The 24604-nt window shown below is 42.9% G+C and overlaps 1 protein-coding gene across 1 annotated transcript in view; it reads left to right on the top strand.

Moving 5' to 3' along the window:
- The window catches only part of LOC145401925 (uncharacterized), a 443277-nt gene that overhangs the window by 265786 nt on the left and 152887 nt on the right, over window positions 1-24604 (top strand). Inside the window, exons 19-20 of the mRNA XM_080274030.1 lie at window positions 8523-8528; window positions 22856-22992. Of these exons, the coding sequence (XP_080130156.1) occupies window positions 8523-8528; window positions 22856-22992 (143 nt within the window). The remainder of the gene's footprint in view (window positions 1-8522; window positions 8529-22855; window positions 22993-24604) is intronic.

Below are 24604 nucleotides of genomic sequence, written 5' to 3'. Positions count from 1 at the left end.
TTGGTATTACATTTGCCCTCTTCCATTCTTGTGGCACTTTCCCCTCTTCCAGAGAACACACGATTAAACTGTGAATTTTATCTGCCAGTTGTTCTCTGCATTCCTTCAGTACCCAATTAGAAATTCCATCAGGTCCTGGGTCTTTCCTTACATGTTGAGTTTTCAATAATTTATACACTTCCTGTACCTCCACTTTTATATCTTTTATCACTGGTACATTTCTAATCACTCCCACCCCTTCCACAAACTCTTTTTCATTAGTGAAAACCGATTGGAAACATTTGTTCACTATTTTAGCTTGCATTGCTGCATCTTTATAGACCTCTCCCTTTACTTTCAGTTTGGTGATTCCTTCCTTTTGTTTCAGTTTGCCATCAACAAATCTATAAAACAGTTTGGGTTCATCCTTGCATTTGTCTATTATACCTTTTTCAAAATTACTTTCTTCTTCTCTACGTATTCTTGTGTATTCATTTCTAATTCTTTTATATTCTTCCTTTGTTCTGTTGTTACCTCTTTTCCTCCAATTACTCCACGCCTTATCTCTCTCCTTTTTTGCTATCATGCACCTTCTGTTAAACCACTCCTTTTTCCTGTTTTCTTTCCCTCTTGCTCTTGGTACAAAATTTTCCACTCCCAAATTATATAGGTCTAGAAAGATATCCCACTTCCTCTGTATTGTTCTGTTGTTACCTCTTTTTCTCCAATAGTTCCACACCTTATCTCTCTCTTTTTTTGCTGTCATACACCTTCTATTAAACCACTCCTTTTTCCTGTTTTCTTTCCCTCTTCCTCTTGGTACAAAATTTTCCACTCCCAAATTATATAGGTCTAGAAAGATATCCCACATCCTCTGTATCTCTCTTGTTTCTCTGAATTTTCTCCAATCCACATTTTCAAAATCCTGTAAAATTTGCTTTCCCAAAGTTGTATCTTCCCTGTCTATGAAGCTCGTCTCTTGGCTCGACATTCGCTATTATCAACTGGAACTCAGTGGTCACATGATCACTTTTTCCTAATGGACAGAGATATTTAAATGATTCTATTATATCGGGTTCTTTGGTAAACATTAAATCTAACCTTGCTGGTGGGTCCTCACCTTGAAACCGTGTCTCTTCTTTGACCCATTGTGTCATCACATTACTCATTATTATATTTAATAACATAGTGCCCCACGAATCCTCGCCGCCTCCCGAGTACCATTCCTCCCAGTTCACCTCTTTATTAATAAAGTCACCCACCAAAATTATATTATTGCTTTTCTTAATTATTTTTTGTAAACAGCTAGCCATATCTGACAACATCTCCTGGTATTCGTCATCATTCCATGCTCTCGTCTTAGGGGGAACATACACTACCACCATATCTCTCTTAACATTCTCTCCAGTTTCTAATTTCATACATATCACTTCAGCCCTGCCTTCTCCCATTTCCACGGTATCTACATTTATGTTGTTCTTCACTGCTATCATCACTCCTCCTCCCGTTTTTTCTTTTCTGTCTTTTCTCCACAGTTTGTATTTACCATCTCCCAGATGAACATCAGTATCTTCTCTTAATTTGGTCTCTACAAAGCACATGACATCAGGTTCATGTTCTCTCATGAGATCGTTATTTTCGTGCCTTGCCGATATTAAACCATCAACATTAGTATATATCACCTTCAAATTATTTTTGATGTTTTTTATACCCTCTTCTCTCCTACTCTCCGTCAGTACCACTTCCTCAACTTCTGATCTTTCACAGCCATCCCCCTTAGTTTCCTTCACTTCTGTATCCTTAAATACCACTTCCTTACGTTCATATCCATTACTCTCCAAAAAAAAGTATTACATTCTTCTTCTGTCCTCTTATCATTTTTTCCTTTACTTGTTCCTTCAATGATTTTAAAACTTATCTCTCTTCTTCATTCAGATCTTTTCTTATTATAATATTTTTCATCCCTGCCTCTTTGCTTAATTTCCAGGTCACTTTAAGTACAGTATATCATCTACTACACTTTCTGCTGAAAACTTGACTCTCATTGGTCTTGTTTCCCCTTTCTTATAAGGCCCTGTTCTCCTTACTTCTTCAATTTCTTTTACCCACTTGTCTCCTTCGGGATCATTCTTACCTAATATTCCTCTTACCAGGTTCGTGTCTTTCTCGAGTCTCACGGATCTAACCTTCTCTTCCTCCTCCCTGTTTCCAAATATTACCACGCATCTGTTCCTTTCTACAGTTTCTCTCACTATTTTCTCTTTTTTTTTCAGTTTTCACTACATTTTCTTCCAATTTTATCTTGTTGATTTCTCTTACTTCCAGGATGATTTCTCTTATGCTGACCACTTCTTTCTGTTCTTCTTCTACGTGTGCCCACTTTGCCTTATGCTCTTCCAATACACTGCTCACCTTCTCCGTTTTATTAGTACTCTCTTCTAGTTTTCTCCTCAGTTCAACATTTTCACGCTTCAAATTTCTTATCTCTTCATTTGCCGTCTCATTAGACTGAATCAGACTCTGTATAGTAATCTCCGTATTCTCAGACACATCTTTTAACACTAGATTCTCCACTTTCTTTTCAAGTTCACTAATCCTCATAATCAGTGTTTTAACCAGATCCATGACATTAGTATTTCTATCATATCTTGGAAATTCGAGTCCCTCCGTGTTTACATTTTCGGCCATGATTGAGGTTGGTTACAAATACAGAACCAAAACAGCTGTTACTGAAAATACAACAAACATTCATGTATACTCTTGCCAATAAGTCTTTACATTTTTGGAAGTCTATATTAACTTACAATATTTTAAACTGAAAACAAGACCATAGGAGCAGGACAAACATAATTCCTGAAAACTACTTAAGGTTTGCAGCGGTGGCTGAGTCTTGGCCTGGGAGCAGTCAAGACATGTCCGTTCGCTGTGGTTGTTCGCTCGTGTGTGTGTGTGTGTGTGTGTGTGTGTGTGTGTGTGTGTTGTCACAAGGTGCTGTTTGTGAGCTATTGTGCTGTGTGAGACATTTCGGAGAGGTGCTAACGTCATTTCCTTTGGCCGCTAGGTTTGACATTGACCTAACCTCTAGACTATATATTTATGTTGGTATCTATCTATCTGTCTATTGCCAGACGCCTCAATCCCATTTGGGGTGGCCACAAACAAATCGCCTCCACGTCGCCCTGTCCCCCGCCATTTGACTGCCTGCTCCCAACTCACACCCCCCTCTCTCGTATACCTCTCCACCCCATCCCTCCATCTCATCCTCAGCCTCCCCCTCCCTCTTTCCCCCTCCACCTCACTCACATACACTCTCTTCGTCAGTCTTTCACCCTCCATCCCCTCCACATGGCCAAACCACCTCAGTGTGTTCCTCATAACGCCTCCTATCACATCCACACCACAATGCTTCTTTATATCCTCATTCATCAGCCTGTCTCTCCATATGACTCCACAGGCTCCTCTTAAATAACTCATTTCCACTGCTCTCACTATTGACTTGTGTCCTTCCAACAATGTCCAAGCTTCACTTCCATACGTTAGAGTTGGTATCACAGTACTGTCATGTAGTAACTTTTTCACTTCCATGCTCACTTCCCTGTTTCTTATCACTGCTTTCAAGGAACCAGCAACCTTTCTTCCCTGCTGTACCCTTTCAAGCACTTCATCCTCGAAACCTCCATCCTTACTCATCACACTACCCAAGTACTTAAACGTACAGTAGGCTTGCACAGTGCGCGAGAGATTGGGCAGTCCACGACCTCGCGCACTGGAAATTCGCGTTCTGGGAATACATAATCTTATGGGAATAATTACATATGGGCGGTACCTCCTCATACCTGGATATTTTTTGGCCCTTAGAGACATAATAAAGGTCATATTTTTCAGACATTGTACTAAAGCTATAGCTACAATAACAAAAATATGGGTAGTCACCTTAACAACAGTAGACAATAGGCCTGATGACCTTAAATAACAGGGGTTCTGAGGCGCGGCAACACTTACAGCGCTGCACTCCCCACCGCACCAACACTTCCTTCCACAGACTCCTCTTGAGCACATTTCCCAGGAGCATCAAAGTCACTCACTTCGGCCATAAACTCTTCAAAGTCCAATGCTGACACTTCTGACATTGCATCCTCTTCATTCTCAACAGGAACAGGAGCAGACGATGTCGATGGTTCCGCAATTTCACCAACTTGAGCCTTCTGTGTGTAGCTTGTTATGAGCGTCTGTCTTCTGTTTATTTCTTCCCTGTACCCGTCTGTGTAGAAACGGAAGAGTTTGTCGATACCAACCAGAAGTTCCTCCGTTCTTAGGTTGCTCACTTCCTGTTCCTTTACCTCTTCCTTGAGCTTATCCACGACAGCAAGGATCTTGCTAATGTTTGACATACACGGCTCAGTCCTGCCTTCCATCACACTAGGCTGCTCAACTTGACTCTGCTTGGCGTTGGGCTCTGCGTCAGCCTCGTCTGTCTATTGCAACACTTCCTCGGGAGGCTGTTCCTCAGTAGCAGTGTGCACTTCTTGTATGTCCGCCAATGTAACATCCTCGAAACCTGGTACAGCTTGTGCTGCTGTCAGTGTTCCTGCCTCAGCCTTGGCCCGTGGTTGAATGGCCATCTCCTGGGTCGTGCAATAGTGAGGCACGAGCATTCGCCTCGCATGGTTCACCGTTGCAGGCATAATCTGGTGCCAGGCTTGTAGGAGAAATTCAACTGCGTCTTTCACCGTAAAATTACTCCAAAATGCCTCAACAGTCATGGCATCTGTGACAGGTCAGGATACATGTGCTGGTGGAGATGGAACAGGAGCAGATGCCTCATCAAGGTCTTCATCATGATCTTCTTGTAGGGCATGAAGCTCCTCTTGTGTGTCGGTCTTCCTGCATAGGTAGTCGTACACTTGCATATGGTAGAAGTGCTTCACAGTGGCGATTAGTTCTTGATCCAGTGGCTGCACTAGTGACGTCATGCGAGGCGGCAGAAACACAACACAACAATCCTTATGCAGATCTTCAAGGTATGGAGGGTGACTTGGTGCATTATCAAGCACAAGGAGCATTTTAAATGGAATGCCCTGTTCCCGACATGGCTTCACGGTTCTTCCACACAGTTCTCACTGTAGATTCAGCCAGTTCCAGGGCTCTTCCGATGGCAGTGTTTCCTTGACCCTCCTCCTTCAGCTTAATGATCTTTAACTTGGTGGTGTGCGTCAGAAGTTTCTTAACTCTTGGGGTTGGAGCCATGGTGCAGCGAAGTACAGGCAAGGATGGAGCAGCACAAATAACACCACACGTTGTGCACGACAGGTTAGCTGTAGAGAGCGGATCCGCACAGTGCACGAGCCAGGACTGTTATGGCGCGCCCGCTCCCTTGTACCCCAAGCTGCGCAGTAGAATGCCCAGGAATTTCTGCGCATCAACATGACGACACGTGACGCGCTGTGTGAGGGGTGGTCGCGCACTAATAGAAAATGGCATTTTTGAGCCACTCCTTGCCTCTACCTCGCGTTCTGTGTTGTAAACTTGCGCATTGAGGGGTTTTTGGTTATGATTTTTGGTCACTTGCGCACAATCCGAATCACGCACTGTGATGACGCGCACTGTGTGAACCTACTGTACTCATATTTTCCAATACCTCACCATCCAACCTTGCTGTACATTCACTGACTTCACCTCTCTCAAAGACCATCACCTTACTCTTCCCTACATTCACCTTTAGATTCCGTTTCTTACACACTCTCCCAAACTCATCCACCAAGCCTTGCAGCTCCCCTTCGTCTTCACTCAACAACACAGTATCATGTGCAAACAACAGTACAGGGAGTTTCCAAACACTATCCTCTCTCATCAGGGCTAGCTGTTATGTATTAAGATATTTTAGAGTCCTGACATCGCTCAGTCACGCCTTGCTGGCAACCTACAACAGCATATAGTAGAGATATAATATGATAATATTGCACAGACATAATAATACTGTATAATCGAAACATATTGTAGTAAAACATTGTATGGAGTAAATACATAACATATTGTAGTAAAGTGGAATACAGAATAACATATTGGAGTAATAAAGTGGCACAGATGTGTATGTACAAGAGACATACTCACTATTGGCAGTTCCATGTCGTAGATTATAGTAGGAGTCATTAATATATTTGTAGTGTGAGTTATATCTTACACACACACATATATATATATATATATATATATATATATATATATATATATGTATATGCATATATACAGTATGGAGCCTCTATGGTACGGTGGCAGAGTGTGCGTTTCGCACGCTGGTAAGCATGGGTTCGCCTCCCGCCAGAGTTGTAAAAACTTTGGGAAGCGTTCACCAAGTCACTTGCTACTTTGGCGGACACAAGGGGTGCTGTGGTTGAACCAGTGTCACATACTAGTATGCTTGCACCCAACCGGCTTCAGGCGGGCCGATTACACTTGGTTCACAGAGTACACACATATCCAGTGCCGCTACAACACTATAATCACACTCACAAGCACTTCTCACCCTTCATACAGTCTCTACCAGACAACCTAAGCCACAAGGTAGAGATACATTAGCTGTATCGTCCGTGCTCCGGTAGGGATAGGCCGGTCCTGCAGTGGACCTCAACGGCTGATGATGATATATACATTATATATATATGTATATGTATATATAAAGTGGGCTAGCACAGTGCGTGAGAGATTGGACGTCCTGGTCCTCGTGCACTGTGAAATCGCGCACTGAGAATACATAATCTTATGGGAAAAATAACATATGAGTGGTACCCCCTCATACCTTGACATTTTTTAGCCCTTAGAGACATAATAAATGGTCAGATTTTTCTGACATTGTACTACAGAAATAGCTGCAGTAATATAAATATGGGCAGTCATCTTAACAACAGTAGACAACAGGCCTGATGGACTTAAATAACAGGGGTTCCAAGGCACAGCAACACACTTATAGTGCCCCCGCCGCCACCTCGGTTTCACCATGCTTGTTTAATGATTGTCTATCTCTATTTATCTATTGCCAGACGCCTCAATCCCGTTTGGGGTGGCCACAAACAAATCGCCTCCAAGTCGCCCTGTCCCCCGCCATTTCACTGCCCTGCTCCCAACTCACACCCCCCTCTCTCATATACCTTTCCACCCCATCCCTCCATCTCATCCTCGGCCTCCTCCTCCCTCTTCCCCCCTCCACCTCACTCATGTACACTCTCTTCGTCAGTCTTTCACCCTCCATCCTCTCCACATGGCCAAACCACCTCAGTGTGTTCCTCATAACGCTTCCTATCACATCCACATCATCACCACAACGCTTCTTTATATTCTCATTCGTCAGCCTGTCTCTCCAAGTGACTCCACAGGCTCCTCTTAAATAACTCATTTCCACTGCTCTCACTCTTGATTTGTGTCCTTCCAACAACGTCCAAGCTTCACTTCCATACGTTAGAGTTGGTATCACAATACTGTCATGTAGTAACTTTTTCACTTCCATGCTCACTTCCCTGTTTCTTATCACTGCTTTCAAAGAACCAGCAACCTTTCTTCCCTGCTGTACCCTTTCAAGCACTTCATCCTCCAAACCTCCATCCTTACTCATCACACTATCCAAGTACTTAACCCCTACACCTCGGGCATGTTTACCAATGTTTTGCGTGTCCTGCGGGGTTATTCGGGCTCCAACAGACTCTCAAAAAATATTTGCCAAAAATCAGTTATTAGTCCTAGAATAATAAAATTACATATGCGTATGGCACATACCTTCAGCTTTCTCCTGGAATGTTTGTTGAGCCTTCGTCGGTTACTGTAGGACTTGTGGAGACCTCTGAAGTAGGGTAATGAAGTCTCCACTTTACAATCTCCTACAACCCGTAATATGATTACCACAGCCAGATATAAACACTATAAACACTATTCTATGATTTTCAAGTAGTTTGGGATCCATACTCCAAAAAAAAAAACACTGTGAAAGCAATGGAAATTACGAGCGCGTCTGATCGTCGCACTTGCGCTAGTTTGCTCTAGGCACTCTGTCATTTATTATTCATAAAACCCCTCACACTTTATATTTCTATTACTATATCACACTTATATATATCTGGAGTCTTTCTCCATAAGTTTCCTTCAGTTGTATTAGTTTATTGTCACTGAAGTTATTCAATTTTTCATTCAGTAAAATATGTAGAGAGCCACGAATTCACTTTCACTGTTATAACATAAATTATTTGTACTCATATTCTTATATTACTAATTATTTACATTACTATTTACATTTTCTGTTCTATTTTCAATATTTACCCTTCTATTTTACTTACACTATGTTATTCACTGTCACTTTCAGTAAGATAAAACTATAATACACTGTTCAATCATATGTACTGAACATCCATTGCTTTCACCTGCTATTTACACATTATTTACACATTATTTCCAAATCATTCTGCTTCCACACTTGCATTGTTAGAACTGCTTCTGGCTGTGGTAATCGAAGAAGCAGGTAACACAGAGGGGAACCTGGCACTCAGCGCACTGCCAAGAGGTGCGTTTGTGCTCAGGTGTGCGGCGGGTGGTATGCGCACATACCTGACACCTGCGAATCGCAGCCTTCCTTTTCCCTGTGGCAGGCATAAGCTCAAGTCTGTGCCGATCCATATACACCCTCTGCTCAAGTCGGTCGGGAAGTGTTACTGGATGGCGCCTTGGAGTTGCTGCTGTCACCCTGCCATGTCTTTCCAGCAGCTGCTGGACACAAGTCCTGGCGAACAACCTCAGGGAGAAGGACTTGGGTGGCTTGACCTTCATCTTGTATGGGATGAAGGCGTTCAGCATCGTCATATCTATGAGATGCAGAAAAACTTTCCTGTACCACCTAGTATTCTTCCTGAGGCAGTCGATCTCACCAATCATCATGTCGGACTTGTCCACCAGCCGCATGTTGATATTATAGTCCAACACAGCATCAGGTTTCATCACAGGTTTGCCTGTCCTACGGTCGACCTTCCCACTGTCTCTCATCTCCCCCTTATGTACGGTGGTGAGCATGTGCACGACCCTCTTGTCATGCCACCGTATTGCCAGCATCTACTCAGACTTGCGTAGGTGCACTTCTCCTCTCTGCGAGGTTCCTGCCTCTGGGAATTTGGGGAAGTGGGCACGATTACTTTTCACAGTGCCGCAGGAGTCAATGCCGTGCTCAGAAAGGTATTTGGCAAGTTTCGATGCTGTATAGTAGTTGTCTGTATACAGCACATGATTCCCACCAAAATACTTTTCTAGGAGCACTTTCACTACACAGCCTGAGAAGCCAAAGGGGTGTGTTTTATCCAGATCGACAGTGCTGGCTGAATATATGACGAAGTCAAGGATGTACCCCGTCTTACAGTCGCACAGTACAAAGAACTTAATTCCAAAGCGATGGCGTTTGCTTGGAATGTACTGAACAAACCGAACGCGTCCTCTGAACAAAACCAAGGATTCGTCAATGACAGCTTTCTGAAAGGGGTGGAAGAATGACATAAACTTATCCTTCATTCTGCTCAGAATCTCCCGGATCTTCCAGAGTGGGTCGGTTTGAAAAGGTACATCGTTGTCGGCAAAGTGCAGGTTTCCCATGATGTTCCGGAAGCGATCTCTGGCCATGTACTTATTGAAGGTGGGTGAGGGTAGTAAGGGGTCCATGGACCAGTATTCTTCCAACTCATGCTTCTTGGAGTGTGGCATGAGAAGCATGAGGGCAAAGAACACATACAGCTCCTGCACTCCCAGCATGGACCACTGTTGCATCTTGGCTGCACCTGTACCACTTGCAGCACGTTGTGATTCATACCTGTTGGTCTCATCACATATGTGCTGCATGACTTCATCATCTAGGAAGGCCAAAAGGTAGTCGACACACTCAGCATTTTCGTCCATAGTGAAGGCAGGCTGAACTCCTGAGGAGCTCTCATCAAAAACTAAATTTTCTGGCACAAAATCTGACCCTTCCGTCCACGCAAAGGCGTCCAGGATTCCCTGTCATGGCAGTGTAGGGCGGGTGGTGGTGGTGGTGGTGGTGGAGGTTGGCTGTGAGGCAGATTTATCTTGGTCAAGGTCACTCGCACTGACCCTAGGTTGCCGTACAGCACTAGCAGCCCTTACCCTACTAGCTACACTACTTTTCACTCTCCTTGATTTACCTCTACCTCTACGGCCTGCCTTCACTGTTGATGCTGGTGGTGACTCCGACGACGAAGACTCCGGAGATAACTCAGCCGAGGATGATGAAGAAGTGAGTGAAGTGGGGCTTGGGGAACGGGGAGGTGAATGCACTCGTGACTCATGGCGGGCTGGGTCATGTGGGGGCATTGTTCTGGGGCTAACACGCCGCCTTTTCACTCCCTTCCCAAATTTCTGTCCTTGCTGCACTAAAGGCTCCTTTCCCTTGGAGCTAGACACTAATTCAGACACTGTAGCACTCGTTATTGCTGTTTCTGGCACAATAACCTCACCCGGCTCATCATAAGATTCACCCGAATCGTCAAAGTCACTGTCCATCATAACCATGGACAATTCTGCCAGTTCACATGCCAGTGCAGAGTCACTAAGGCCTTTCCTGCTTGCCTCACTACTTTTCTTAGGAGTAGAGGTCATGGGGCCCTTTGCAATGGACGCAGAAGCGGCAGGAATGGCGGGGCGCGAGTGCGACATCGTTTCTTTACAGCGGAGGACAAGGAACTAAATGCCGCGGCTTATCTGAGAAGGGAAGGGTTGACAATGACACTTTAGGCTGACTGCGCTAACTTACATGCTAATTTTTTATAGGTAGAAAATCTCGGCAATACATAAAGAAATAGGTAGTTCCAGGTGAATGTAAATGTCAATTAGGATTCTCCCTTCCTTTCTGATATATATTTTTATTACAGACATCGATTACAAGGCATAATTCAAAGGGGAAATTATTGTGGTAATGTAGCGAATGAATGCACGTGAGGTTTTGTCAGGTGATATTTAACCAATTTCTGGTGTATAACACTATCACTTACCTGTTTTTTTTTTGGTATATATTATTTTGTATAAGTAGTGGAAGCGATGAAGAAGATTAAGCTGGGAAAGGCCCCAGGAATTGATGGAGTGTGTGGTGAAATGCTTAGGTATGGGGATGAGATTGTTGTGGAGTGGATATGGAAGTTGTGTAGATTGGCTTGGGAAGAGGGAAGGGTTCCAGAGGACTGGAAATCAGGTATAATTGTTCCTCTGTACAAAGGAAAAGGGGAGAGAGAAGTATGTGGTAACCATAGGGGTATTTGCCTTCTTAGTGTGACTGGTAAAATATATGGTAGAATACTCATTGATAGGGTTAGGCATATGACAGAGGAGCTAGTTGGAGAAGAACAAGGGGGATTTAGGAAGGGAAAAGGGTGTGTAGATCAGATATTTGTTCTAAGATGTTTAGTGGAGAAGTATCTAGAGAAGGGAAGGAAAGTGTATGTTGCCTTCATGGACTTGGAGAAAGCTTATGACAGAATAGATAGGCAAGGTATGTGGAAGGTATTAAGAATATATGGAGTGAAGGGGAAATTGTTGAGTGCTGTAAAGAGTATGTACGAGGGAGCTAGGGCTACGGTGCGAGTGGATGGTGAGCTGAGTGAGTTCTTTGATCTCAATGTGGGACTGAAACAGGGGTGTGTGATGTCTCCATGGCTGTTTAATATATATATGGATGGGGTTGTAAAGGAGGTGCAAGGTAGGGCAGTGGATGTGGGGGTGGCCCTAATGAATGAGGGTGAGATTTGGAAGCTTCCGGTGCTGCTGTTTGCTGATGATACAGTATTGTTGAGTGAAGATGAATGGGAGTTGCAAGGTTTGGTGAATGAATTTGGGACAGTGTGTAGGAGGAGGAAGCTGAAAGTTAATGTAAACAAAAGTAAAGTTATGGTGTTTGAGAGGAATGAAGTCACAGAGTGTGCAGTGAGGTTGGATGGTAAGGATATGGAGAATGTGAGTGCATTCAAGTACTTGGGTAGTGTGATGAGTAAGGATGGAACTTTGGGGGATGAAGTACGTGAAAGGGTACAGCAGAGAAGGAAGGTTGTTGGTACACTGAAAACAGTGATGAGAAATAGGGAGGTGAGTATGGAAGTTAAGAAGTCACTGCATGATAGTATTGTGATCCCTACCCTGACGTATGGAAGCGAGGCGTGGACCTTGCAAGAGGGGAACAAGTCAAGAGTGAGAGCAGTGGAAATGAGTTACTTGAGAGGAGCATGTGGAGTGACATGGAGGGACAGGTTGTTGAATGAAGAAGTGAAGGAACATTGTGGGGTAGATGTGGATGTGGTTGAGAAGATTAGGAGAAATATACTGAGGTGGTTTGGACATGTGGAGAGAATGGAGAATGAAAGACTGACTAAGAGGGTGTATGTAGGTGAGGTGGAGGGAGGGAGAGGGAGGGGTAGACCGAAGATGAGGTGGAGGGATGGAGTTGAGAGGTATATGAGGGAGGGGGGGGTGAGTTGGGGGGAGGGTAGTCAAATGGTGGGTGACAGAGTGACTTGGAGGCATTTTGTCTGCGGCCACCCTTTGCGGGATTAGGGCGTCGGGCTATAGATAGATAGATAGATAGATAGTATAAGTATAGGGCATAGGGCTTATTTCAATGGATGAAATCTGTGGAAAAATCCGGGGGAAATTTGCGTAGCGCAGCGCGGTGTGGGAGGTGAGAGGACAGGGTAATGGAGGGCAGGTAGGGAGGGGAGTCACGAAGGGGGTAAAATCGCTAAACTGTCAACAATGGATGGGAGTACAGATGAGATTTGGAGTGCTGACTAGTGTTGGACATTGGCAGTCCTGATAGATGATACAAGCCACCACTTGAGAGCCTGGGATAATTCAAAATAACACAGAATCACAAAAGTGATGCCCCACAGTATGATCCATTAGGACGAGCGTCACGAAAGTGACGCCCCACAGTTAAGGGGTTAAACTTTCTCACATTTTCCAATTCCTCACCATCCAACCTCGCTGTACATTCACTGACTTCACCTCTCTCAAAGACCATCACTTTACTCTTCCCTACATTCACTTTTAGATTCTGTTTCTTACACACTCTCCCAAACTCATCCACCAAGCCTTGCAGCTCCCCTTCGTCTTCACTCAACAACACAGTATCATGTGCAAACAACAGTACAGGGATTTTCCAAACACTATCCTCTCTCACCAGGGACACTCCAACATCCACTACCCTACCTTGTACCTCTTTTATTACCCCATCCATGTACAGATTGAACAACCATGGAGACATGACACATCCCTGTTTCAACCCAACTTTCAAAGAGAAAAATTCACTTAGTTCACCATCCACACGCACTGCAGCCTTCGCACCATCGTTCATACTCTTCACAGCATTCAGCAACTTCCCATCTACTCCATATATTCTTAACACTTTCCACAATTCTTGTCTATCTACCCTGTCATATGCTTTATCCAAATCCATGAAAGCCGCATACAACTTCTTTCCCTTCTCAATGTTGTATTATTCCAGGCATTGATAAAGAAATTTACGTCCTGTCGAATGTTACATTTCTTCCAGAATGCAGCAACGGTCATTATGGTGGGAGTTGCAGGTATATCAGGTGAAGCAGGTGAGTCAGGTGGGGCTGTGGAGGTGGAGGGGGAGGCGGCTGGTGAGTCAGGTGGGGCAGTGGAGGTGGAGGGAATGGCGGCGGGCGAGTCAGGGGATATGGTGAGGGGAGGATCCTTCCTCTCCCCCTCGCTACTGCTCACATTTTCAGCAATTTCCTTCATCTCTTCTTCCTTGTCTGTTTCATTCCTCATCTTGTTCTGGACATATTGGCAGTATAACAACTTAGTATTTGTGAAATAACTGTCATGATTATAGAAACTGGGTATCTATTCTAACTTACTGTTATTGTCGAAAATGTTATTGTTGAAGTTGTTATTGGTGAGATCTTACTGTAGACTGCTCTTGAGCACCTTTCCCACGAGCCTCTAGGTCACTATTGGCGCGTTGTGTGTGTGGGGGGGTCGCGTACTAATGGAATATGGTGTTTTTGAGCCACTTCTTGCCTCTACCTCGTGTTCTGTGAGGTAAACTTGCGCATTCAAGGTTTTTGGTTATGATTTTTGGTCACACACACAATGTGATTCATGCGCTTTGAGCTTGCGCAGTAGGCGAGCCTGTTGTATAAATATATATATATATATATATATATATATATATATATATACTGTATATATACTGTATATATACATGTATATATATATATATATATATATATACATATACATGTATATATACATATATATACAGTATATATATATATATATATATATATACTGGATATATATATATATATATATATATATATATATACTGGATATATACTGGATATATATATATATATATATATATATGATTTACACTATTTACATGTACACATTTCACTCAGGGGGTCTCACTTGAATGTTCACCCTACCTCCCGTAAGTACTGACTCCAAGTTTGCAATTCTTGCTTGCATTTTGTGCATCGCCAACAGCACTATGGCAAATACAATGGAGAAGATTATAAAGACAGTTGGTGCTGTCCTATACACATAATATGGGTTGAACATACTTAAACTCAATTCTTCCCAGGGCTTCATTGTTTCATTGATTAGTTGCATAGTTTCAGACTTAGGTGAAGTCAACTTAATGCTTTCTCATGTTTAAATCTGTCTTAGGTAGTGGGTGGAAATATTTGTGTGTGTGATTGAGGATGGCAAAGTGATTGCTGGCAGCTAAAGTGGACAAACATGGTGTAAGTACAACACAGTAGTCAGGTGCTATGTATAATCCTGATGCTGAAGTATGAGATGGTGGTATATCTAGACAGATTATGAAAATTGATGTGTTATGAGTGAAGTAGAAGAACTGTGAATGTCCGATGTGTTGATGATGTGTAGGTTTATCTAGAGCAAATGCGAAGTTGCAGTGGTGATGAATATCATGATTTCTTATGACAGCTATTTCACAAGGAACTGTTCCAGTAGGCTGAAACATGAAGATGTACACAGGACAAAGGTGAACAGCATGTAAGGATGTATGGCACTTTCATTCAATTGTTGATTCACCAGCAAAAGTGACAGCATCCTGTCTCTAAGAGACCATAATGAGTTCGATGTCTGTGTTGACGTTGAGGATGACCAAAGTGTAATTATTCTTAGAAGGGAAGGGGCATATTTGATAGACTGTGAACAGATTGTCAATTATGAATGCTACATGAACTACTACTGATGTTGGTGTTAGACTTGTAATCTAAATATGGATAATATAACATGTTTATGTATGCTTTGACTGATTATCTGACGTAGATCGTGAACTGGAAGTAGGTTAATAGTGATCTTGCCATTACTAGCATTTGCAATACCTTGCATGAGTGCCCTGTAATGAACTCTAGTGTTATCTAACTGGAGTATTATTGTGTCAATATGTTCCATGATTACTGAGAAGTGTTGGAAAAGTGTCATGTTTCCTTCCATGGCATTTATTTTGTCCACACACTGGTGAGTTATACTTTCTGCCTTTCTTAGATTTTTCACGATCGTCTTCAGTGCTGTGTTTTGACCATCAGCGAACTTCTGTTGATATGTTAGTACCAGAGCTACTTTATTAAATTTGTTGTTTATTTCTTGAATATCTTCCTCTGTAGCCAATCCAAAAATGTTCCCTAGAATTGCACCAGGTCGAACAAACCACGCCTTTCACGAGTACATGTGATGTTGATTGTGTCCATAAATGCCTCTGTTCCTTGAGATGGGATATCTTGGATCATGATGAGCATGATTGACGTAGCCTGTTCTATCTTCCATTTCGCTAATTTCACTATTTCAGTCACTTCCTTTGTGTTATGAGCTTCTGAAACATACCTTCATATAAAGTCCAGGGTCCTCAGTGGCTTGACAATATTCTCCAAATAAGCAGGTAATTCATATCAGAAGGAGGAGGAGGCTGTAAAATGAACCGAACAAGGTGGTACTCCTGAGGGGAATGGGAATGCTGGTGATAGGGAGAGCTGGAGCTCCTGTTTCACTGGCTACCTAACCATGTCCCTTTGCTGACCTTTTCAGTGTGACAGTGACATGAAGAGTAGACCAGCATACTCTCCCAAACATTTCCTCTCTCATATGCACTACACCATATGCACTTTACAGTTCACACGATGTGTGCCACTATGTTACAGGGGTTGGCGCAAGCAACGGCATGCGGCCAGAAAACTTTGCCCCCGCTACTTAGTGACGGACTTTTGGGGGGGGGGGGCATGACAGAGGTACCGCTGGCATAGATCATGGGTCCAGGGCGAGATGGGGCTCGAACCACTGCTAGAGGATACAGGACATTGCGGTTCCCTGGCTGCTGCTTCCACCCAATAGAGAGGGACCTGAACCTGGGAGTAGCGCCCCAGGAGGCTGCCTTATCAGTGGGTGTATAACGGTGGGACAGTTGCAGTGCCAAGGTGCGCTTGGAGGAAGTCCCTGCAGCTGTCCTGGCAGGGTGCCCTAATGCCACTAACAGCCACTGGTAAGCTGGTGGGCTAGGGGTCCCAGATCCATTGCCTGGACCTGGGACTGTGCAGTGAGTGGGGCCTGTGGTATGTCTACTCCCTTTATAAATACTGACTATGACTAAATACAAGAATAAGTTTCAATGCAAGCCTGAGGACACTAATTCGCCCAGGGGGATGAGGGTGGGTTCATGGAATGTGGGAAGTTTGAGGGGAAGAGCAGGGAAAGTCATTGAGGCATTCAGTAGGAGATGGATGGATGTGGCATGTTTGCAGGAAGTCCGGTACAGGGGTGGATCAGCCAGAAAGATTGTTGGGAAGGATTGTCACTATAAGTTGTTTTGGCAGGGGGGGTCAGATGGATATGGGGTGTTGGTGTGATGGTTGCAGAGAAATGGATGGAATATGTTATGAATGTTATAAGAGTAAGTGGTAGGATACTGGTAGTGAAAATTCTGGTTGGTGGAATGATAACTGCAATTATCTCAGCATATGCTCCACAGGCAGGGTTGGATGAAGTAGAGAAAGATAGATTTTGGGATGATTTAATACGTGTAGTAGGTGGTATGCGGATGAGAGATATTGGTTGTGGGAGGGGACTTAAATGGTCATGTAGGTGAAGCAGTTCAAGGTTGTGAAGGAGTATATGGGGGATGTGCGTATGGTATAAGGAATGCAGAAGGGGAAAGGATACTCGAGTTTGGGGAGGCAACAAACATGATTGTGTGCAACACACATTTTAGGAAAAGAGAGAATAGGTTAATTACGTACGAGTCTGGGGGAAATAGCAGTCAGATAGATTATTTTCTGGTTAGGAGGGCTGATAGGAGGTTAGTGAGGGATGTTAAAGTTATAGGAAGTGAGGAGTGTGTGCAGCAGCACAAACTATTGATTTGTGATATGGTGCTTAAAGAACTAGTGATGAAAAAGAGGACTTATGTACCTAGGAGGAAAATATGGAAGCTGGGAAACCAGATAGTAAGGGATGCCTTCTATAGCGAGATGGGGAGAGTGGTGGCTGAACAGGGAGCCATAGACAGAGGTGTTACTGAACATACAGAGCCCTCAAGAACAACCTCTTGAGAGTTACTAATGTACCATGTGGTTGGACAAGAGGCCCACCAAGACATAAAGTAACTTGGTGGTGGGATGAGGGTGTAGAAGCTGCAGTTAAGGAGAACAGAAGGCTTTTCCAGGAATGGAAGAAGGGTGGTAACAAGGAGGAATACTTGGCTGCCAAGTGTAGGACTAGAAGAGAAGTATACAGGGCGAAGTCTGAGTCACAGAGACTTTTACTTGTTAACCTAATTTATGGGGAAAAGAAAAATATGATATTGAAGGTGACAAATCAGATGAAGAGGAGTAATCGGGATATTATAGATGACCAGTGTGTGAAGAATGATGAAGGAAAGGTAGTGGTGAACAGTGGGGATATTAAAGATGCATGGGGAGAGCATTATAGCTGGCTGTTGAATGAGGAGTTTGATTGGGACAGGGAAGGTTTGGAGCCAGCAGATCCAGTGTTTGGCCCTTGGCCTTTGATTGACGCTGCTACTGTGAGTGAGGCAATAGACAGGATGCAGGTGGGGAAGGCAGCAGGTGTGTCTGGGTTGACTGCCAAAATGTTGAAGGCCTCAGGAAATATAGGGGTGAGTTTAGTCACTGACCTGATACTATGATTATATATGATTGTGTTGCCCCAGATGATTGGCTGAAGAGTGCAATTGTAAATTTGTATAAAGAGAAGGGTGATGCCCTGGAAAGAGGAAATTATAGAGTTATAAAGCTTTTAGATCAGATAATGAAGGTAATGGAGAGAGTTTTAGAAGGTATGATTAGAGAAAGAGTGAATATTGATAAGATGCAGTTTGGGTTTATGCCAGGCAGGGGGACCACTGATGCCATATTCATTGTTCGACAGCTTCAGGAAAAATATATTGGTAAGAAAAGGGATCTGTATTTTGTTTTTGTTGATTTGGAAAAGGCCTTTGACAGAGTCCCGAGAGTGGTGGTGAAGTGGAATGAGAAAGCTTGGGTTGGAGGAGTTGCTGGTTAGGGTGGTTATGGCTATGTATGTGGGTGCTCACACCCAGGTAAGAGTGAATGGAGATTTGAGTGATGAGCTTTCTGCGAATGTTGGTGTGCATCAGGGGTCAGTTTTGGGTCTCATGTTGTTTATCGCGGTACTTGCAGCCCTCTCACATGACTTGAGAGACGGACTCCCGTGGGAGATGTTGTATACTGATGATTTGATGTTGATTGCAGAGAATGAAAGGGAGGCGGAGGAGAGATTTAGGAAGTGGAGAGATGGTATGGGGCACAAGAGCTTAAGGGTAAATGCAGATAAAACAAAAGTGATGATATCTAGGGTTGGTGGCAGTACTATCAAAGATGAGGGAGAGTGGCCATGTGCAGTTTGCCACAAGGGCATGGGAAGTAATTCCATCTTGTTCAGTGTTTGTCATAAATGGGTGCACAAGGGATATAGTGGTATCAGAGGTAGACTGTGAGATAATGCTGATTTTATGTGCACAGTATGTCGGGGAGAGCAGGTGGAGGCTGTCAGGCGTGAAAGGATTGAAATTGCTGGTGAATCTCTTGAGTGTGTGGAAGAGTTTTGTTATTTGGGAGACATGTTGTGTGCTGGAGGTGGGGCTGGAGCTAGCTCAGTGGCTGGAAGAAGTTCAGGGAGCTCTTTCCTCTCCTAACATTGAGAGGACTCTCCCTACATGCTAAGGGGTCTTTGTATGCAGCATGTGTTAGGAGTGTAATGCTATATGGTAGTGAGACCTGGGCAGTAAAGGAGGAGGATATTCTCAGGCTTAGACATATAGAAATGACAGTGATTAGGTGGATGTGCAGCGCATCCCTGTGTGCAAGGCCAAGGGGGGCTGTGTTTACGATGGAAGAGTTGAGAGGTATGATGGGACTGGAGTGTATTGATGTTCTGATGAGGAGAGGTAGATTGAGATGGTTTGGGCATGTGGAAATGATGGGGGATGATAATTGAGTGCAGAAGGTGAGATGTGTTAATGTTGGGGATGGGGTTGTGAGAGGTAGACCGAGAAAGACGTGGGACGAGGTCATTAAGTGTGACCTCAGGGTGAAGGGACTGAACAGGGAGGCTGTAACAGATTGTGCAGCGTGGAGAGTCACCATTAGGTGATCAAGGCTGACGCATGCAAGTATGTTGGAGCCTTCAAAAACATAAACGAAAACGAGACTAATTTCAGTACTCTTGATATCTTTCACGATATATGTCGAGGCTATTGGGGCTATGAGGCATCCTTGCCATATTATATGTTGAGGGTCTAAATGAGCATGTCCTCTTGCTATGTAGAGGAGAATCCATGGTGCAAGTCCCTTCATCGTTACATACCGAGAAAAAAAAAATCTATTAATTAACTAATAAAGTCATGCTGTGGTTGATGATAGTGATGATGTGCATTTTAACTGGCTCTTGGAGAGCAATAGCTTTGCTCATTGTTTCACTTGTAGGAGGAGGTTAAATCAATGCCTAGCTCATGTAAATGCTATATTGTGGCATTTGTAGTAACAGTTGCACCTATTTTTGTGAGTTTGTTATGCGATCTTAATTTATATTTGTATGTATTGATTTCCTCTAGTTTATTGTCACCGATATTGTTCGGTATTTCGGTTGTGTCCTGGGTTGCATAATTGCTGGCCAAATTCCTTGAGACTTTTTTAAATGATTGACGTGAATTTGTTTTTCTTCTCCACTCGACAGTGACTTAATTACTACCTTGTTTGCAGTCTTCTTAATCACTCTGTATAGGCCTTCAAATTTTGGTGGTAATTTATTGTCTGTAGTGTGAATGATACCATAGACAGTGTCTCCTAAGTTGATAGGTGACTCTTTGGCCCTTTTATTGAATGACTCCATCATTTCTTCCTTGAACATCGATAATTGTTTCTTCACCCTTTTGTGTATATCCTGGAATTCACACAAATGGAGTTAAGGGTAATTATCATAATTATACATTGGTAAATTTTCACCTTCTAGAATTTCGTAAAGTAGTTGTTTGTCTGTCCCATATATAATGAAGTGTGGTGTGTCTCCTATAGATTTATTAATTGCTCCATTAATTGAAGCTTCCATTCTGAGAATCCAATCATCCCAACTTGCATAATTGTCATTAAGAATGTGATGTAACACATCCAACATTCCTTTGTTTTGTCTCTACCAACCCATTGGATGCTGGATGATAGGCTAAGACATTTGCCTTTTTTATATTGTATTGTTTACATATTTCTCGTAAGATTTTGGAATTAAACTCACCCCCATTATCACTTATTAATACCTTTGGGGTTGTGATGAGTCAGTCATACTGTTCAGCTTCATTTGAAATACCTGACATTCTGTCTGGCACTGGGGAGGACAAATTGATAATGTTACCTGGTAAAAACTGTAGACTTTCGCGAATTTCAGGCTCTGAACGACTTTATAGTGTGGTGTAACTCTTATTTTGGGAATGATCTTGTGTATGCATGTAACCTTGGGAAGGAAGATGGCCTTGGTTAGGGAGAGGAACTGGGGTAGACACATGACCTTGAGTAGGGAATGGTGCGTCAACAATGCCAGTCCGTCTGCCAGTGCCACCACAAAGTGGCCTGTGTGTGGGCTGCCATTTGAATTAACGGCATCCATCATCGGTCACCAGTGGCGAGCCACCGTGGTATGGCAGGTAAAATGGACCCAGTTACCATTTTTTTGCGGCTGTCACTAAAAATTGGCTCATGTGCGGACTTCCATAGAAACACGTGTGTTTTATTTCTCGCCACGAAAAAGTGGCAGCCACCATCCACTGAAATGTGGCCCATGTGGGGGGGGCCTTAATTCCAGATGGTGGAGACCACTAATTCTTCACCCCCTAGCCTCAGAACCCCTTACCTACCTCAAGTCTCTCTGTCATATGTGTTTCTTCCTTATTGTGCCCTTTTCATCACTTTCTGTTAACCAAACCATGCTTATGTGTTTCCAATACTTATCATATGAGGATGTATGCATTTAGTGGGTCTAAATTGTCATAAAAGGGAAAATTTGAGCCCTCACTTGGGAATCCTGTATAGTACCAATTAGCATAAATTCCATAGGTTGTCTGCTTTTGTTATTGCGCAATTTCATTATCACGCATGATGTTTGGTACCAATTATGCGATATAACCAAGGGGTCAGTGTACAGTATTTCATCCCATCAACATTATCAGTGTGTTGGTCACATAAATACAGAAGAGTCACATTTTCCTTTACTACAACCCATTCTTTAAAAGTAATCATAAATAGTGGTGCCTATTGTATCATCATGATCATCATCATCATGATCATCATGATCATCATGATCATCATCATCATCATCATCATCCAATTCTTCTTTGCCTCATCAGGAGTATAGGGACCAGTGTCAAGGCTGCTGTCTAGACATTGTAGGTGTGACCAGTGACTCATCTCTGAGTGGTATTATGTGAGGAATAAATCCCAGCCACCCCTTGGCTGCAATGAATGTGCCACCTCCACTTGGAGCACCTTGACCCACTAAACCACCAGACATCTATTTGTTGCTCATATGATTACCACCCAACTTAGTGAAGGTTTCCTAGGTTATAGGAAACCATTTGGCTTGTTACTCAGTGAATGTTACCTGAGGAGTACTCTCAGTTCCTGTTGCACCTTGTCTTATTTCACTGCATGCTGTGGAGTATTGGTATTGATTAACTGATATTATAAAAGCAAAGATTTCTTGTACTGTAGTCACATCTACTGCCTGAGCTCAGTGCCAAATCCGTCTCTGTCCTTTTTTCTTAAAAGTGCAGCACACATCAGCCTTATGGTACTGAACTCATCCCCCAGTTTTCTGTCTATATTTACCTGTGGTGTGATGCTCTGATGCTTGATAATGGTCTTATAACTATTGAATATCACAGTTTTACTAGCATGACCATTCAGTCAGTACAAAAATGTAGTATGAAATGCAAAAAAATTTTACTATGCATTAACTTTTTTCTTTACCACAAATTATGGAAATGGGAAAAATAAAGAGATTGCCCTTTTTGAAGAGGAGTCAGTCCTTTGGACCTTCTATCCCCTGGATATGCCATTGATCAGCCAGAGTAAAATATAGATTATGTTCACAGACTGAAGGGCTTACTGGATATTTAACCTAATCCTTTCAAGTCAAGGGATCAGTCCTTAGCTGAATAAAGTAATTGGGCATTAGCCAGGAAGAAAATATAAAATGTGTCAGGCTGAAAGGATTCATATGGAACTTTGTGTCTTCTTCACATAGCTGGAGTTGCGTGACCACCCAAGTATAGGTGATGGCTCCTCCATGGCTGTCAATGTCCCTGAGTGGTTGATGAGAGACGGGGGAGAATTGAAGCTGAGCCATTCCAGTGCTGGCCCATCATACCTGCGCTACTGGCCAAACTTCATGACTGAGAAGGGAGAGAAGGTGAGAGAGAGAGAGTGAGAGTGTGTGTGTGTGTGTGTGTGTGTGTGTGTGTGTGTTCTTACCATATCTAATTGTTCTTACCTAATTGTATCTTTACAGGAATGAGTTAGGCTCATACTGTCCTGTGTATTAAACCATTTTTATATAAACATATCCTTAAATTTACGAATAGTTTGGCACACACTATTTTTTTTTTTTTTTTTTAATGTGTCCGACTCTGGGCATAGGCTTCACAGCCTGCTCCAAGGCCCAGCAGTCCTCCTACGTACCATACACCTCTACATGTTACCACTTCGGTGTTAACACCCACCGTCCATATTGAATACATGCTAGGGCTGTCTCATACAGGACTGGTGTATTGGTATTGGCAGGGGTATTTTTACAACATGTTGGCGAATCATCTGGTATATCGGTAAAGTCTGCATTTTATTAAATTCAAATCCTTAAACTGTTCCCTGCCCCAGCAGGGATTTGAACCTAATTCCACTGATCAGTTGCCCTATTTGGGTAACTGAATTTCCTTACGTTTTTGTCACCTCTCATTTTATGCAGTTTTGGCAGTGTCCTCTTGCTGATGCCTCCCCACAGGCTATATAGTCATTGATGTCTATTTTCTCTTTCCCTGAGATGCATTTAATAGCATAATCATGTCTCCTCTTTTCCGTCTCTCTTGTAATGTTGGTAGGTTCAGTTGTTCTAGTCTTTCTTTATAGCTTAGATCCTTTAAGCTTGGTACACATCTTGTAGTGGCCATTTGTACTTTTTCTGTCTTATTTATGTTTTTCAAGAAGAGGATTCCAGACCACTGATGCATATTCCAGGGTTGGTCGGATGAATGATGTTATAATCTTTCTCAGCACTTCTTCTTTTATATAGGTGAATTCTATTCTCATATTAGCAAGCAGTGTATGCATGTTTCGTACCTTCTCATTTACATGGTCAGCCAGAGATAGTCTGTTATTGATAATCACTCCTAGGTCCTTCTCATTTTCTGATGTGTGTAGAGTTGAACTTCCTAGCTTTTAATCCCAGTCTGGTCTTCTTCCACTTTTACCAAACTTAATTACATGGCATTTGTTCACTTTGAATTCCATTTGCCATCTATTGCTCCATTCATGAAGCTTATTTAATTCTTCCTATAGCTGTTTACAAAAGTCTGTGTTTGTAATTCTCCTTTGTATTTTTGCATCATCAGCAAACATATTTAGATAGCTTCCATTTCCAATATTCCTGTCTGTATTTACTAAAAACATAATTGGTGCCAGCACTGAGCCCTGTGGAACTCCCCAAGTCACTTCCCTCCATGATGAGTAATTTCCCCTTAGTACTGTTCTCATTTCCCTTTTTCTGAGAAAATCCTGCATCCAACAGTACAGATTACCTTTGATTCCTGCTTGATGGTACAGTTTCCATAAAAGTCACTGGTGCAGTACTCTGTGAAATGCATTCATAAAATCTAAGTAGATACTGTCCACCCATCCTTCTTTTTTCTGTAGTGTTTCTGCAACTCTGTCATAGTAGCTTAATAGATTTGTAACACATGATTTTCCTTTCCCAAAACTGAACCGTCTTTCTGTTATCAAATTGTATCTTTCCAGATGGTTTACCCAAA

The sequence above is a fragment of the Coenobita brevimanus genome, chromosome 57 (assembly GCF_032717465.1).
Source record: "Coenobita brevimanus isolate Jiangsu-jjx chromosome 57, ASM3271746v2, whole genome shotgun sequence".
NCBI classification, from domain to species: domain Eukaryota; kingdom Metazoa; phylum Arthropoda; class Malacostraca; order Decapoda; family Coenobitidae; genus Coenobita; species Coenobita brevimanus.
The sequence above is the reverse complement of the archived record's forward strand: the minus strand, read 5'-3'. Positions and strand labels throughout refer to the sequence as shown.